This window comes from Neopsephotus bourkii, unplaced genomic scaffold (assembly GCF_033783945.1).
Source record: "Neopsephotus bourkii isolate Nb327-2 ecotype Australia unplaced genomic scaffold, CSIRO-AGI_Nbou_v1 NB_707, whole genome shotgun sequence".
NCBI classification, from domain to species: Eukaryota; Metazoa; Chordata; class Aves; order Psittaciformes; family Psittacidae; genus Neopsephotus; species Neopsephotus bourkii.
In genome coordinates this window covers 188,112-206,590 of record NW_026901206.1, presented here as the reverse complement: position 1 = coordinate 206,590, position 18,479 = coordinate 188,112, and the positions used below count along the sequence as shown (strand labels likewise).

General features: G+C 39.0%; 1 protein-coding gene across 3 annotated transcripts in view; it reads left to right on the top strand.

Moving 5' to 3' along the window:
- CENPF (centromere protein F) overlaps window positions 1-18,479 on the top strand; it is a 41,489-nt gene that overhangs the window by 1,774 nt on the left and 21,236 nt on the right. For 2 of the 3 annotated variants that reach the window (XM_061353916.1, XM_061353915.1), the window contains exons 2-9: window positions 3-199; window positions 2,391-2,506; window positions 5,128-5,219; window positions 8,240-8,507; window positions 10,002-10,204; window positions 12,909-13,034; window positions 13,546-13,674; window positions 15,195-15,317. In XM_061353916.1, the coding sequence (XP_061209900.1) occupies window positions 3-199; window positions 2,391-2,506; window positions 5,128-5,219; window positions 8,240-8,507; window positions 10,002-10,204; window positions 12,909-13,034; window positions 13,546-13,674; window positions 15,195-15,317 (1,254 nt within the window). Of the gene's footprint in view, window positions 1-2; window positions 200-2,385; window positions 2,507-2,707; window positions 2,836-5,127; window positions 5,220-8,239; window positions 8,508-10,001; window positions 10,205-12,908; window positions 13,035-13,545; window positions 13,675-15,194; window positions 15,318-18,479 lie in introns of those variants that run through there. The other variant, XM_061353917.1, reaches the window with a different exon arrangement.

The window sequence follows — 18,479 nt, the reverse complement described above, 5'->3', positions numbered from 1 at the left end:
AGGTTGAAAATGAAAAAAATGAAGCTGCATTACTAAAACGAGAGAACCAGAGCTTGATGGAATTGTGTGATACTCTTGAGAAAGCAAAGCAGAAAATATCACATGATCTTCAAGCAAAAGAATCTCAAATTAACATTCAGTCAGGACAGCTGAATTCCAGCAAGAAAGACATAGAAAGGCTAGAACAAGAACTGAAAAGGTAAGGATTGGCTCTGTAACCCATGTATAACAATTATTTTCTTGTGTTTTATTCATTTAGTTTATCCTTCATGGTATTCTAGTTTCTTTTCTTCTCATACTTAATTCAGATTTTGTGACTGAAGTCTCAAAACATGGACCTGTTTTTACATACACACATGCACATACAGACTTCTACATAAATCTGTCTGCTGCTTGAATAGTTACTACCTATAGTTCCTCCTTAATTTGGGGGAATTCTGCAGTGTCATGTGAGAACTGTATGATCTTAAACAACAACAAAACAGCTAGCGCAGCTGAGTCACTTGGCAAACTTAAACTGCAAAGGGCTTGGAGTTGCTCAGGAAGTACATGGAGAATTCATTCTGTAAGATCAAGTCTACCAATAAAATACTACTGGAAGGAGGCATAAACATCTATTGGAGTGGAAGAGGAAGCTGCCAAAAGCAGTGACTGAATCACTGAATCCAGTTGCTTTAGTGAAGAAGGTCTTAATTCAAAGACCTCAACTCTGAAACACTGTTATTACTGAGATAGTATGTGTGTGCTGTTTGTAGAGGTGGAATGCAAGTAACAAGTGCAGACACATCTAAAATCTTTCATCTGAGGGTGCTACACAAATGGAACAGTTGCCCATAGTGAAGTGAATGTTATGTTAAATTTGCTCTCCTACTAGAGGAACCCTCTGTTCTTGAATAAAAGTATTTCTGAAACTTTGTGTGCATCAGTCAAGCTGAGCATTCTGCCTGTGCAATAAACTGTTGTGCTGGTACTAGTAATGCAAAAGTACTGTCTCAGGGAGGGGTGTGAGACCAGGTTTCCTAAGGGCTTGATTTAGTTGTTTTGGGGTGTGTGTGTTTTCTTGTTTGTTTGTTTGTGGGAGTATTTGGGGGATGGTGGTGTTTTTTTTGGGTTTTTTTTCCTCTTTTTCCTTTTTCTGTTTTTATTTTGTGACCTGAAATATGTCTAATTCCTGTAAGTTTTGGGTGGAATGCCTCATTCCATCGAAATGGAAGCAAATAAAGAAGTGTGCTGGTCTTTCTGGGGTTTTGTTGGTTTGATTGTTTTTTCCTTTGTTTCCCTCTTCCTCCTCCCTTCCCTCCCCCCTGTGCCCTTTTTGTGTAAACTAGAGATAGTTGAAGTATTTAGATATTTGACTGCTGTGATAAGATTCTAAATTTCAACATGACAATTTGACATGTAGAAACACCAGCTTTGTGTAAGGAGTCGCTAAGGTCCATCAAAGAATCTAGTGAGATTCAGCAGGGCTTGGTAGAACCACCTAAGTTTCTGTATCTCATGTCAAATGTTGGGCCAGGGAAGCTGCAGGCTAAGGATGTGTATTCCATTAATCCATTCCCCAAATTAAGTCCAGTTTATTTGAATTCTCTCCTTTCCATTACATTACTTTGTGTATCTGTCCGCTACAAAAGATCATCAGTTACTACATGTATCTTGATCTTGGCAATCATGTTCAGGTATGTTTTATGCTGCTAACTGGTCATTTACTGCTGTATAGCAAGTAACAATCCACAGGGAGGGGTGTTCTTTATGTTGTAAAAGGAAGGGGGAAATCAAAACCATTGTCTTATCGACCTGTGCATGCTGGGCAGGATGAAAGTTGCTGTATAAACTCCAAACCAGTTATCTGGTTTCACTTCATGAGCTTGTAACTCTTCATGCTCCCAAGAGTCACAAGAATGCGTCGTCTGCTGTGGTGCTCTGGGCAGCAAGTAAATAGTACAGGTGGACAGTGTTCCCTTCCCATGAGGTATGCATTGGTTTCTCAAAGTGTGCAGTATCAGAACATAGGATAAAAGTTGTATATTTCCTATCATAAAAATGCTTACTGAAGAATAGGAGTTATATGTTATCAGTGTTTACAGTGATTTGGGTGTGTTTAGCTGGACCACAGCTTCATAAGTGAAACCTGCAGCAGTTCTGATTGTCACATACTCTGGAACTGTTTTTGGTTTTCAGCTTTGACTGCTGTGTAACTGACTAAATATACTGAAACTGAACAAAGCATTTCTATTTCTGTGTTACAGTACTGAATATTTTCAGTGAATGTATCTTGACTTGATCTTTAAATTCTTATAATCATATAAATTGTGTGCTTCAGGCTCTAAAAAACAGCTAATTAACCTTTTAGTTTCCATGACTAATTTTTGTTGCTGTTTTTTCCTAAACAGATACAAATGTGAGCTTGAGAGAAGTCAGCAAACACTGATTGCAGGAGACTTATCATTCAGTGGTGCTCCACAGAAAAGCTTTACTGCTCCTTTAACACCAGTTCAAAGTCATAATGGTAATTGACTTTTTGTCTAGCACAAATACTTACCAGTCAGTTTTCTTGGAGGGTGGAGGAGTATTTCACACACACTGTTTGTACTGAGTTGCCTAGTCCCTATTATAAAGCTTATTATGAGAATTTCTAATTCATAGCACCATAAGTTTGAAAGTGATTAGTGCAGACTGAATATTTATTGCAAGTATTACATCTTTTCAGGATAATGTTGATAGACATGGAATAGTAGGAAATCCTTCAACATACTGCAGCAAGTTTTTGAATGCCTGTTCCTAGTGTCAGCTGTTCCCTTGATGTAGTGAAGAGCAAATGTTTCTTGGGTACCACAGGTACTTTAAAGTTCAGTCAACAGTCATGTTGTTTCTTTAGAAAATTTTATTTAGACTATTTTTGTGCATGATGACCTGCACAATTTATGCACTGTTTTAAACCATCACTCCTATCTTCAAATTAGTGACATCAGATAGATTTAAAATATTGGAATGAACTGGAAAAGGAAAGGGAAGGCTCCTTAACTGGAGAACTGTTCTGTAGCCAGACATCCTTATGCTGTATCTGCTGAAAAACTTGACAGGTTCGCTATTATGCATGCTGTTTATCTCTTATCTTTGCTGCAAACAAATGCTCTGTTTGGCATCTCTCATTCAGGTGGGAAATCTGAGATACTTTCTTGCACTCTTGTTCCTTTTAATTTCTACTAGGGGTACAGTAGTGCTGGCAGTGTCAGGCATTCCACTAAACGTGATGCTCCTGAAATGGGGATTTATTTAAATATTATTATATTATAATATATATGTATATAATATATAAATATATTATTTAAATAACTATTTAAAATGCTATTGCTGGAGAAGGTTTTTTTTTTTCGTTTGAAAGCTGGGGTTTTACAGTCCTGAAAATCCCAGACTATCTCAAGTTCAATGCAACCCATAAGGTCTCTCCTTGCCGGGCTACCCAGGGCTACCTAAAACTAAGTCATATGACTTGAGCATTGTCCTCCTTGACTAATGACAGGATTGGTGCCATGACCACTTCCTTGGGAAGCCTGTTCCAGTGACAAGACCATCTTCTCAGTGAAGAACACTTTCCTGATGTCCAGTCTGAACTTTTCCTGATGCAGGTTCCTTCCATTTCCTTTGTGTCCTATCACTGGTCACCAGAGAGAGGAGATCAGCACTTCTCTTCCACTGCTGCTCCTCCCCCCCACCCCATACCTGTGAGTAAGTTGTAGCCTGTGATAAGATCAGCCCTGGCCTTTTCTTTCCCAAGGTGAACGAACCAAGTGACCTCAGCTGTTCCTCAAAAGTCTTGCTCTCAAAGGCCTTTCACCAATTTGGTTGTCCTCTGTAAACAGCCTGATAGTTTGATGACATTCTTATACTGAGACACTCAAAACTGCACATAGTACTTGAGGTGGGACCTCACTAGTGCAGGGTAGGGTGAGATTGTTGCACTCCCTCAACTGCTTCATAGAATATGGTACAAAGCATTCTAGTTCTATTATATTCCTGGGAGTTGTAGAATGATATATAAATACAAAGAAAAGGAAGCAGGACTTTTGTTTTGGACTAATATGCTCCTCTTACAATTCCAGTGGAAGAATCCTAAGTAAATATGTTGTCCAGTTCCTATTGCATTTGAAAGTAACTCAAGGAAAAGATACAGCCTTATTTTCTGATCATTTCTTAGCAATATAAATGTTCTTGGGCTGCTGGTAGGAAATCTTAAAAAGTAAAAATTAAAATCTATATGGATGTGTCTATATAATGTAACACATCTATGTTATATATATATATACACAATATGTATATATACAATATGCACCTGGGTCGGAGCAACCCCAGATATCAATCCAGGCTGGGGGATGAAGGGAGTGAGAGTACCCTGAAGAAGAAGGACTTGGGAGTGCTAGTGAATGAAAGATCGGACTTGGCTTGGCAATGTGTCCTTGCAGCCCAGAAGGCTACTCATATCTTGTCTGCACCCAGGGGAGTGTGGCCAGCAGGTCAAGGAAGGTAATTCTTCTCCTCTATTCTCGTGAGAACTCACCTGCAGTCCTGCATCCTGCTCTGGAGTCCTCAGTACAGGAAAGACATGGACAGAGTCCGTAGTACAGGGTACAGACCAGGGCTAGAGCACCTGTCCTGTGAGGAATGGTTGAGAGTTTGGGTTGTTCAATTTGGAGAAGAGAAGACTCGGGGAAGACCTTATTGTGGCCTTTCAGTTCTTGAAAGGGCCCTATAAGAAGGATGGGAAGGAACTTTTTATCAGGGACTGTTGTGAAAGGACAAGGTGCGATGATTTTAAACTGAAAGGGGAGATTTGGGCTGAACATGAGGAAAAAATTCTTCACAATGAGGTTGGTAAAACACTGGCACAGGTTACCCAGAGAGGTAGTGGATGCATCGTCCCTGGAGACATTCAAGGTAAGGCTGGATGTAGTTCTGGGCACCCTGATCTAGTTGAAGATGCCCCTGCTCAATGCAGGGGGCTTGGAGTAGTGAGCTTTGAAGGTCTATTCCAACCCAAACTATCCTATGATCATTCCTGTAATAGCAATTAGAAATGATTACCTATGTAATAAGTTAGATTATGAAGAAGTATTCATTGTGTCTTTGCAGACACAAAGTTTGAAGAACTGGAAGAAAAATACAAGAAAGAAGTACAAGAAAGGAAAAAGCTAGAATTAGAACTGAGAGCCATCCAGGTAAAAGTAAGTATCTCTTGAGAATGGTATGTGTGATATCTAAGAAAGTAACTACTGAGTGAACTTGAAAAATGGAGTGGCAAACTAGTAAAATGTATTCTACATCACTTAAAGTATGATTTTAGAGAGAATTATCCTGTGTGTACTTGCCATTCAGATGTACTCCTGGAGAATCCAGAAAAGCTAACATAATTGAATGGCAAAGGAAAGAAAGACATTAAAAATGAGAACACATTCTTCAAGAAGTGGAGATCTTGTGCAAGCACAGGCAAGAGAAAATAATGTCAGTTTTGCCAAGCTAAATATAATAATAAAATAGCTTTGGAAAGATAATGAGAAATCACTTGCTTAACAAATAAGAACTAGTAAAATTTTCCAAACACATAAGTAGCAGGAACTGTATGAGGGAATCTCTGAGGCCTATAGATGACTAAGATGTGAAATCCCTCAAAGGCAAGAAAGGCCACTGCAGAAAAGCTGAAATAACTTATTTGGTATTCACTATTTAAAGTCTCAAAAAGTTTCCTTTATTAGAGTCTTTCCTTTATTGCAGCTGAATGTGTGGCTCAGCTTCAAATTGAAAAGTCAGAAGAATTAATTGATAAAATAAATAGTAATTAAAAATCACCAAGTACAGGTAATACCCAGAAATTGATAAGGCACTGCAGTGTGGGACTGCTGAATCTTTGTGATGTGTAACTTATTTTATTCTTCTCTTGACACTGGAAGGGGACGAGGATGATGCCATCTAAAAAAGGCTTATAGTGCTGCTTCCTGGGAACGTAGTTTACTCAGGTCAGCTTTTTGTCCTGGGTGATTTGTTAGAAACTTGAAGCAATGCTTTTATTGATGCATGCATAGGTATGGTGTATGGAGAAAAGGTGTAAAGAGAAATCATGCCTCATACTTTGAGTTTAGGGGTTTTTATTTAAGAATAAATTGGAGAATAGGGAGTTAAGTGTGACTCAGTGTAAAGTCACCACAGGATATTCACAAAACACTGAAACAAACCTGAACTATTTTGATAACGGGCAGTAGCTCTTGGGAATTTCAAGGTGAGGATTGAGGGCAGTGGCAATAAGTGGTCAGCTTTTACTGGGGAGCAAACGTGGAGCCTCAAAAGGTTTTCTAAAGAAAACTGTGCTATTCAGCGTATTCATTAGTGATTGTAGAGTTGAACAATATGGTTGAAGACTACACAGTATTTAGTAATGTTAAATAATTGCAATAATTAAGATGGTAATAAAAATCATTTGGAAAATGTGAAGTAATGCATCTGGAAAACATAGCATGAAAGATGCATACCTGGTGCACCCAGGCTCCATGATTCCAGGAAGCAATGCAGCAATTCTTGTTCTCTAAAAACTTCAGTATTTTCTTCAGCGATGATGAAAAAGAATGTTTTAGGAAAGACCTAAAAAGTAATGAGAAAATACTCTTTGCCCATATACAGCCAAATGGCTCTCGCATCTTGAGTATTGCAAATTCTGTTTACTCGTTTCCAAACAGATATGGTGGAAGTGGGTGGTACAAAGATCAAGTGAGGATCAAGAGATGAAACAGGGAATTGGTCATTTTCTTACTTTCCATAGGGCATAATTACAGAACCAGCTCTGCGGGCTCAGAACAAAAACTGGTTTATTCCACTGTGCTGTGTTAAATGGCAGAACTCTGTTAGAGTATTGTAAAATTGAAACAGATCCAAAAGAGAAAGTACATGTAAAGTATTTCAGTAAAAATTGATTCATTACCTGGATTCAAACTTTTGCCTTAGAAACTCTGTAAATTTAAATGGTATGTAAGGGGAATGATGGCTCTATGCACGGTTAGGGTTTTACGCTCTTTGTAGACAAATTACAGGATTGGACACTGCGTTCTGGCCTATATAGATTCCTGGTTTTAGCACAGCTATTCCTACATAACATAATCTCTGGTTGGATTGAGAAGTCACACTGGGTATTACCCAGTTTAGAGGTTTAGTTTAATAAAAGAATAATTGAAAAATTCAAATTAGAATCATTTGAAAACCAAGCTAAAAGTTACAGTGGGGATTTTACTGTTTGAGGTGGGGGGGGGGGTGTTTTGGCTTGGTTTTTTTGAGTTTGGATTATTTTTTTTCCACTTAAGAAGGAGAAAAAAACCCACCTACTTTTTTAGCTGTGTTTAATTTTTCTGTAGGAAGAGGCTGAAAGCTTCTACCTGAGGTATTTTATTATTGCAGGTTTGGGTTATTATAGAATCATAGAATAGCTAGGATTGGAAAGAATCTTAAGTTCATCAAGTTCCAACCCCCCTGCTATGGGCAGGGACACCTCGCTCTAAACCATATTACCCAAGGCCTCGTCCAACCTGGCATTGAACACCGCCAGGGATGGAGCATTCACAACCTCCCTGGGCAACCCATTCCAGTGTCTCACCACCCTAACAGGAAAGAATTTCCTCCTTATATCCAATCTAAACTTCCCCTGTTTAAGTTTGAACCCATTACCCCTTGTCCTATCACTACAGTCCCTAATGAAGAGTCCCTCCCCAGCATCCCTATAGGCCCCCTTCAGATACTGGAAGGCTGCTGCAAGGTCTCCACGCAGCCTTCTCTTCTCCAGGCTGAACATGTGTGCATAAGTCTAATTCTGCCCTGAGTTTGCCTGTGTTTGTCCGGAAGAACTGCATGTGGATCAGATACCAGCTATGTTAGTCTAGACTTCTATATACAGGCTTCCTTGTGTCAACATTTGCCTGCAAAAATGGAGGCTTGAATTTTGAAAAACATATATGGTAAATGATGGGATCTGTCTTGAAAAAGGCAAAATTTGGTTATGTTACTTATGAGCACATCAGACTAGGTTTTTTGGAGATCCTGGTTTGGGATATATACTGGATACTTGGGCTAAAGTTCTTTAACTTAAACAGTATAAAAATAATGTGAAATTACCAGGAACCTATTACTTACATATTAGTAATTATTTTGTTATATGTTGCATGTGGAGCTGTGTAAAGGTAGATCCTTTATTTTTTCTTGGGCACAGAAAATAAATCAGCCTCATCCTCAAAGCTCTTTGAGTCACAGGGAGATTGCTCGGCATCAGGCTTCCTCATCTGTGTTTTCATGGCAACAAGAGAAGACACCATCTAGAAATGAAGCAACACCTGCAAGGGGAAGTTCTGCAGCATCTTCTTTTCCATGGGCAAAAGAAACAAGTTCTAGTGTGATATCCGAAAAGAATGAGCTCAACAGCAGCTTTGCTGATGATTGTAATTCTTCACTTGTGATCCAGCTAAGAGCACAGAACCAAGGTACCTGATGTATTTGTTTAAAACCCACAGGCAGTCTGCTATATGGTTTCATGAAATCTGGTTTGCAGATAGGAAAAGAGGTATTGGAATTAGTGCTTTAGCAAGGAAAAGATACCTGGTTTTGCCTTTGGCAGCTAGCCTAGTTGGCCACGGGTGTGTGTATCTTCAGTGATCAGCCAGTACACAGAAATTACCAACAAACTGTGATATCTTTTACATAAGGGGTGTGAGAGCTAGAAAGGGAGGAGTTTGTATTTTGGGGAGTGGGTAGTCGACATCATATATAAAAGGGAAAGAGCCTTCTCCAATAATTCCATTGCTCATGGAACAATTCTGTTGAAACAGAGTTAAAAAAGCCTCTTTAGGATTTCATTATATCTCACTGTTAAATTCAATTCTATTGCTTCTTTCATTTTGTATGGCTTGAGGTTTGTAGCTAAGCAATACCTGTCTTAAAAATTCGTTGATTGAACATGCTAAATGCATAGCTCAGTTGGTCCATAATGGATATAACTGGAAGCACAGAAAGAAGTATGATGCAGAAAGTACAATAAAGAAGCAAGATATGATCCTGTATTGTGCATACTGACATGAAGAAATAGTTATTCCTAAGATCTTATAGTCGGAAGAGAGCAAACAGTTGGTTCACTGTGGATTTGGTGAACATTTACTTAAGCTTACTACTTGGACCAGCTTTCCCACTGTTTCTTGTAGGACTGTTTTACAAGTTCCCATGCTGTCCAAAACATTTATCCAAATACCTGCATGTGAAGCTTCAATTAGGTGGCATTTTCAACTTGGAAGCAAGCCTTTTTTTTTAACAAAAGAATTACCAGATAATAGTAATTCTGGATAATGTTCCCTGTAGCTGACTATGTTTTCTACCATAAAATTACATTGTATTTTGGAAGGTAAACTCTTACCAATGTATATTGTGACAAGATCACTTGGTTTCACTTTATACGGATTCTTCTTTGGGACAGGAAAAAGACTGAAAGGTAAAGTATTGTACTTATAGATGCTCAGTAGCTGAAAAGCCTCTTGGAAGGAGAGGACCCAAACAAATAATTCTAGTGGGTATCTTTCCTTTTAAAAAGTAAAAAAATTAAAGCAGCTTTGATAAGCGACATATTTCTGTGTGTTTAGAAACAACAAAAACAAACCAACATAGGAATAAATTGACCTCGCCTCTGCAGCATTTGTGCCTGATGTCACGTTTTGCTGTGTTCTAATCTATCACAAAGTGGAAATTGTTTAAAGTCAACTATCTTTCAGTCTCTATAGTTTTAGTCACTGTTACAGTAGTAGAAGAGAGTTTTGTTTTAGCTTGCTGAACATTTTACAGAGTGTCTGCCTGTGTCAGGAATTTGAGTTGTTATCAAACATACTGCATATTTTATAATGTGTGGACGCTTGGAAATTTGAGTACTGGGATGGAAGGTGTACCTTTCAAAGCAGAAAGTACCCTTAATCCTTACTGTTTCTAAATTTCAGAGTTAAATTCCACTGTTAAGGACCTAGAACAACAACTGGAAGCTCAAGAAAAAATGAAGAAATCCCATATGAATAAACATCAAGAAACTGAACTGCAGCTGGCCAAAATGAAGTCGGAATTAACAGAGAAGGATAAGGCTCTGAACAAAACCAGAGATAAACTGACTCAAACGAGAGCACAACTTGATCAAGCTACCACACAGGTAAAATGTTGCATCACATCTTTGGACGTCCTTACAATTCATTCCCAATGTTAATGTGTGTCAATTTGCAGCCATTTTAGTGAGAATCAAGATTCTCAGGTGAGTTTAATGAGTATTTGCTGAGGATCAAGTTTTGAGTTTGTGTTGGTTTGATATGTGTTACCTGTAACAATGGAAATCTTCATAAAGCGGTCGCCCATTTTCTGGAAGGTTCTTATATCACCTGAAGAGTAATTTTTCATCGTCAGGCAAGATTCATTGGAATTCTGAAAAACAGAGCATGGAATTCTGTTGCATAGAGCAACAATGACATCTGGTGGCAATTTCTGACCTTAAATAGACTCTGTCATGCAACTTCGGCTGAAAATCAGTGCCTGCTGCTTATACTACTGGATGCTGTGGGGTATGGGGGCATAGCCTTTGGATTGTAAATTGCATGTGTAAAATAAAAACTAGGTAAAAATGCCATGCAAGATAGTATAAAACCAATAGGGTAGTACAACTGGCTTAGTTGAGTATTTACAGAGTGTATTTAAGTACATACATAAAAAACATTAAGTGGTTCGGGTTTTTGCTCATATTCATATGATGTGAATGCCAATGTTTAAAATAATTTAGTTAAAACTATAGAAGGCAAAAAGTAAGAAGTTACCTTTTTTTCTTGATTGCATTACCTTCCTGAAGTCCTTTTTCATAGCATTTGACATGCTTGTAAGTAGTGCAGAGATCCATAATTCCTGAATCTTCATATTTCCATCTATATTTGTATTTATTTATAGTACTTTGATTCATCTACAGGATAGGAAAAAAGATGCTTCTATGTGTATCTTCTCAGGGTGTAATAATTGTTATCCATCTTTGTCAGCAAGTTTCTACATGCTTCCTAAGCTTATTGTGAAACTACTGTTTCCCACAACTCCTGTGTTGGTCCTTTACGTGTTGAGGGTTAATCAGTTTGCTTTTGGAGAGACAGGGGCATTCAGCTGTTGCTAACTCTGTGGGCTGAGTTAGGGAAAGTCTTCGCAGTGAGTATGGTAAAATCACTTTCTTAACACGGTCCATTGACTACATAAAGATATTGTCATTGCAGTGAGTTTGTGGGAAGGCAGCTGACCCAACCTAACAGCTCCATTACTCTGAAAAAATCTTTCTTTTAAGTTATTTGATTCCCCCAATAACCCAATTCAACTTCCTAAATGATTCTCATAGAATCATAGAATGGTTTGGGTTTGAAAGGACCTAAAGACCACCCAGTTCCAACCCCCTGCCATGGGCAGGGACACCTTCCACTAGACCAGAAGGCTCTGTCCAACCTGTTCTTGCACAGCACCAGGGATGGACCATTTACCACTTATCTGGGCAACCTATGCCAGGGCCTCACTGGCCTCACAGTAAATAACTTAGTCCTTATATCTAACATGAACTTCTCCTGTTTCAGTTTAAACCTATAACCCCTTGCCCTGTTGTACACTCCCTGATGAAGAGTACCTCTCCAGCATCCCTGTAGCCCCCTTCAGACACTGGAAGCTGCTCTGAGGTCTCCATGCAGCTTTTCTTCTCCAGGCTGAACAGCCCCAACTTTCTCAGCCTGTCTTCATAAGGGAGGTACTGCAGCACCTGATCATCCTTGAATTAGGGTATTATGTATGTAATTTTGCCTTGTTAATTTTCTACAGGTTTAAGACTTCAGTTTGCTGCTTCATAGCCTGAATTTACTTTTGGCATCCCCCTTGTGCACTTCCTGTCACTGGTCCTATTAACAGACCCTAAGCACAACACCTCTGTGCTATTAGATATTTTCACATCTTGTAAGGTCTGCAGCCTTTCTGCACACACCTGTGATTTCACATGAGCACACAATCCCTGCTGTCTGTGCCTAATAATCAGACACCCCAATGCTACTACCTGCTGCTTCTTACAGCACAGATGGACTGTTTTTTCACTAACTCGTTGAACAGCCCTTGTTACTGGAAAATGGCACTGTTCACCCTTTGCCATTTTCCTTACCCCCAGGAAGAAACCTAAGTGTACCTACTTTGTATTAGGATATTATTTTGGGGATAAAAATGCATTTTTTTTTTCTGTTCAGGTAGTTAAGTGGACATTGTTTCACTCTCATAATGTGAGCTGAACCTAATAAACTGAATTAGATACCAAGCTGACATACATGGAGAACATACTCTAACACAGAGGTTAACCTAGAATATTGACTGCCATTTTTTTTTAATTAAGGTTTAAATCAATGTGCTGAATCACTCTGAAATTCAGTGGAATATGCAATTCATTTCAGTCTAAACATGCAGTTGTTTGGCACTTAATTGTCATTCTTTAGTTCATAACATCCTGAGGTGCTGAAAATATAACCTGTTTCTCTTGTTAGGTACAGTACATTTCTATAGATTGTCAAAGACTGATTTTCTATGTTGCATGTTTCTAGATGTTTTTACGTAGTGTGTGTATACATATGTATATACTTACATATATTTCTATATATACACATTCTCACTAACATGAGCAAATACAAGTTTAGTCCTTTGTACTTCAAAGAACTTCAATGGAACCAGCTAAAGTTACACTGTAGGTTATATGAATGCTAGAACAATTGTAGTAGGAGAAACCACTCTTTTTATATGAATGCCTATAAACTGAAATAAAACGTAACTTGTATTTTTAACACTTGTGATTTGTAATTCAATTATTCTAGGTCCAAATGATGGAGCAAAAGGTGAAAAGATTGTCTGAAGAACTGAACTGCCAAAGACAGAATGCTGAGAGTGCTCGTCAGTCTTTGGAACAGAAAATAAAGGCAAAGGAAAAGGAATATCAACAGGTAAGTCGAGAAGGATGCTTTAAATCTGCCTTCCTGAGGGCATGAAATCACATGGCTTATTTTGTGTATCTGCTATTCAGTTAATTGCATTCACGATTCATAGAGAGGTTGCAAAGGTAACTAGCAACTGAAAACAAACATCCCAATAGAGGGGAGAAGCTGCTGGAGAGGTGCAGAATTATGGTACTACTACATAAACAACATGGGCAAGAGACCCAACTGAGATACAAATCCATGAAAAGCTAGGCTTCATTGTCCACAGAATTATGTATATTTGAGTTTCAACTTAATAACTGACTCAGTTATTTCTATGGAGCCTGAGTTAATTTTTCATGCATCTCACTGTCGAGTGAAAAAGTGTTTTCACAAAGTCTCTTAGTCTAGATGCTAACCCAGCATCTCAAAGAGATACTGAGCCTATTCCAAAGCAGTTGTTATGGCTCCAGTAACCAAAACACGGGCTTATTCCAGTTATGTGTTTATTTCTTTCCTACTGTACCACTGTTTCTAGGAACTCTCTTGTCAGCAACGCTCCTTACAAACACTGGATCAGCAGTGCAACCAGATAATAAACAAACTGCATCAAGAGCTGCAGCAAGCCAAAAATGACTTCAATGCTCTACAAGCAGAATTTGACAAAGTAGGTGCTTTTATATTAAAATCTTCTACTAGAGCTGGAATTTACTTGTCTCAGCAGTAATGCCTTAATTTAATCTTGCATAAAGCAAAAAATAATTGATGTGGGAACTTGTAATAATGTTTTGTGCAGTATTAGCTGGTTTGTGTTTACCATTTCTCACTAAAATACTAGGTATCTAAATGTGAACGACAGGCTTTTAAAAGTTTGAGGGTAGTCTGCTTCCCCCAGGGAAGATGTGAATGCAAAGCAGTGCACCTGAAATAAATCAGTTGGAGAAAGGAGCAGCTAAGTGTGGTCACAAGAGATGCCTCAAGTAGTGAATGTGCTGAAATGCAGTTTGATGATAGAGCTAAACAGGTAGTTGCCGTTTCAAACATAGACTCTGCCTGTGCACTCCTGGTGATACTTGCTTGGCAGCGCAATCCCTCATGTGACCCTGTGGAGAGCTGACACAGGAGCTAAAAGAGCAAAGGAGAAACATAAATTAGAGCATGTGTACACAGGCAGAAGTGGCTGCTGTGAGTTTCACTCCCTGAACTGGTTCTCCTCAAAATCAGATGAGCATCATGGCTTCTGTAAGGATGAACATCAGTACAAAGGAGGATTCCACAGCTGTCGCAGCCCCTAGCTATTAGAACACATCAGTTGTCACAAACCCACCATTTCAAGGAAGTCAGAAAGCCGCACACAAGCCTGAAGAGTGGGTGGCCAGAAAAGAGAAATGTTTAAAAGCCTCAGAAAACTCTTGAGCAGCTGTAATGCAGCAGAGCTACCTGAATGTCTAAGAAGGGCCACATGTTTTTAAAAGCTATATTGAGATACCCCATTAGCATGCAGGCGGAACTGAACCAGCAGTTCCGAAGCTGACAGCAGCTTTCCTGCAGGCTTCTTTTAGTTCAGAAATATAGCCATGGGAATCCACTGACAAATGTTTTCAGTGCTTATTTGCACATTCTTTGTATATGCTTACTAGAGAAATTGATTTCATAGAGACAAAAATAAGTGACTTTCAGTTCTTTCTCCAAGAAAGCAAACTTATTACTTGATGACCTCGGAATAGATCTCACTATTTTGATCTGATAATGGCATTTATTTCCTTTTTAATCTGGAACATTTTAGGACTATTTTGAAAGAGAGAAAGCCAGTTTGTAAAAAATCTGTGTCAATGGAATAGTAAGTGCAGTTATGATCCTAACTTTCTCATAGCTTAGTAAAAATCTCATCTGTTTCCTACAACTATTGTTGTAGTGATGTAGGTGCAAGTTAGATGTATTAATCTAATTTCAGAGTCTAGAAATCTATGTATTTCAGAGAAATCTCATCTTTCTGGTCAGTGGCAAAGGAGTGGAAAGGCAATAAACAGCTATTTTCTAAACTGTAGTCAAACACCCTAAGGCTCATGATGGGATGAAATAATGTGGTTTTATTTTGTAATAGAATGTTGGAGTTCAAGAAGGTGAGTTTAAAAAAGGTTTTATTTCTGCTTCTGAACACAATGTTGGTTTTCAACATTCTTGCAGGTAACGGCAGTAAAACAACACTTGGAATGTAACACTAGTGATCTCACCCAGAAGCTGTGCAGAGCAGAGCAGGCTCTGTTAGCAGCCCAGACTAAGGAAACTGATTTGACAAGAAGCTTTGAGGTAAGCAATGCAGAGGAGTATTTGACAGTATTAATACCACAAATCATAGTCATAGAATGGTTTGGGTTGGAAAGGACCTTATGATCATCCAGTTCCAGTCCTCCTGCCATGGGAAGGGACACTGTGCACTAGATCGTGTTGTCCAAGGCTCTGTCCAACTTGGCCTTGCACAGTGCCAGGGATGGAGCATTTAACACTTCTTTGGGCAACCTGTTCCATGGCCTCAACACTCTCACAGTAAAGAACTTCTTCCTTATGTCTAAGCTGAACTTCCTCTGTTTCAGTTTAAATCCATCACCTTTTTGTCCTATCACTTACAATCCCTGATGAAGAGTCCCTCTCCAGCATCCTTGTAGTCTCCCTTCAGACACTGGAAGCTGCTCTGAGGTCTCCACGCAGCTTCTCTTCTCCAGGCTGAGCAGCCCCAACTTTCTCAGCCTGTCTACATAAGGGGGGTGCTCCAGTCCCCTGATCATCCTCATGGTCTTGTCTGGACTTGCTCCAATTTGTAAGCACTAATACTGTCAAGTATTTACTCAAATAGTGCTTTTTCCATAAGGAATCTTTAAAAGCTTTTTGTGGAGTATTTTAATAATATATCTTAGTTGTAACACAAAAAAAGAGGTCTTCACTCATGTCATGTAGATTAATGCAGTGTATGGAAGTGGCTGTGTGGTTATTGTTCATTGCTGTAGTGCTGCTCATATGGTTTTAGTTTATGTTGGACTTACCTTTTAGCAAAAATAGGGTTTTGTTTTAAAAGATTCTTGCTTTTGATCCTGAAATGAAAATATATCAGTGCTTACGTGATTTTAAATGTGAACTCTAGAGTCACTAGCAACTACTTCTATGCACACTGCTGACCTCAGTGATTTTTGTACAGAGGCTTATTATATTCTCTTTAAAAATAAATAAATGTATTTTTCTTGGAAGAAATACAGTCCAATGAATCCAGTACCTGAAGGGGGCCTGCAAGGATGTCAGACAGGGACTCTTCATCGGGTACTGTAGTGATAGGATATGGGGTGATGGGTTCAAACTGAAACAGGGGAAGTTCAGGTTAGATACAAGGAAGAAGTTCTTTGCTGTGAGGGTGGTGAGGACATGGAACAGCTTGCCTAGGGAAGTGGTAAATGCTCCATCCCTGGCAGTGTTCAAGGCCAGGTTGGACAGAGCCTTGGATGACATGGTCTAGCGGAAGGTGTCCCTGTAGGGGGTTGGAACTGGATAATCTTTAGGTCCTTTCCAACCCAAGCCATGCTATGATTCTATAAAATACACTCACACACACTGCTGTACAAAATTCCCCTAAATGAAAATAAATTCAGAAGTCTTTGGATGCTGCCATGCTATCTCATATTCACATACACGGATATCTATTCACTTAAATGTCTCCTTTGACTTCTCAGTTTACAGTGTTTTGCTTTGGTGGCAATTAGAGCAGCTACACTTGAAATTGTTACAGTTGTGCCACTAGAGACCACTCAATGCAAATTTTCTCCTTGATTTGGAGAATCAGACGTGAAAACCAGAGCTCAATACCTGTGTCATCTGTGTCACAGTGGGTTTTATTTAAACACTTTGCTTGTTGTTCTTTGTCACGAGCAGATATAAAATAATCTGGCATAATTTCTGCCCAAAATATACCTGTCCAAATTCTGTGAACAGATTTAAAGTGAAATAATGGGCTTTGTTCAGATCAGCACAAATGCTGGTACAGCTTTAGTACATGGTGAAACTTTAGGTTTATTCCTACTGGTAGATGACAATGTCTGGGATCATTCCCAGCTATTGGAACGTGACTATTTATACTGCAAATTGTTAGAACAACACTTAGCATGGCTTTAGCCCTGCTGATTACCACTCTTCCAATTATAATTCTCAGGCACAGTTTGGGACTTCACATGAGCCTGGGATCATTCCCAGCAAGTGATTTGGTTTGAGTCACCTGCTTTGGAAGACAGAAGACTTCAGTGGTACAGATCTGGGCTGTTCCAGGCCTCTTGGCCTCCATAACAGAAAGTGGTTCTTGAAACCTATTTAGTAAATAAATGTAACCAGTCCCTTCCAGTGGTAAGGCTAATGAAGATAACTTTTGTTCTTCCCATGTATCCCAGAGGAAGAGATCTTCCATCAAGCTTCTGCAAATTCTTAATGTAATCTTTCTCATTTCTAGACACCATCTCTCCTTAGTTTATATCAGTTATTGTGGGATTCCGGCTTTGAAACTATGGAATTAGGATAGATTTGATATAGTTCTTTGAGATCCCATTGTTAGAGAGGATCAAATTTGTGCAAATAACTTTTTTTGCTACAAATTCTTGAGAGTGCTTCATTTTACTTACCAGTACTATAACCATCTTACAAAGCTGTAACTGTAGTCAGATTTTTTCTTCATATTTGTTTGTCTTGATCAGACAGTGATGTTGCATTAGAATATGACTGATAAAGATGTAAAGAAGCTTAATCTGTAATGTCTGAAGACACCAGTAATACTACAGTTCTCTGTCTTGAAGTCTTGCACATGAGAGGGCATGGTATGTGTCAGCAGAACTTAGGGCAGGGCTTGTCTTTCTCACCCTCATAAATACTCTGCAGAAAATGACATCGAATTGTTTTGAGGTATTGCAGGCTTTATTGGCAGTAGATTTTCTTTATAGAAAAAGAAAACAAGAGATATTGGCATTTCTTTTCCCTTGTTAAAGGGAAGTTGTCTTATGCTAAGGATCTAACTACCCAATGGAGAATACAGTTGTTTTCCACTGGTTAATCCACTTCTGTGTTTAGTCCTTACTGTATAATAAGACTGATGTTCCAAAAATGTTGCAAAACAGATATACTTGAGAGACTTATAAGGATATGGTTAGTTTAAGGACTATTAATCTTTGCAGTGATGATATCTCTATAGCTTTGCAGTTGTGGCATCTTAGCATGTGGTTTCCATTTTGATGGTGCAAGCAGCCCACAGCTGTTCTTGAAAGAATTGGTCAGTCAGCCCATAAGCTGCTTGTAAGTCTGCCTCGTGAATGAAAGAATCACAGACTGGTTTGGGTTGGAAAGGACCTAAAGGTCATCCAGTTCCAACCCCGGCCATGGGCAGGGCACCTTCCACTAGATCAGGTTGTTCCAAGCACCATCCAACCTGCCCTTGAACAGCTCCAG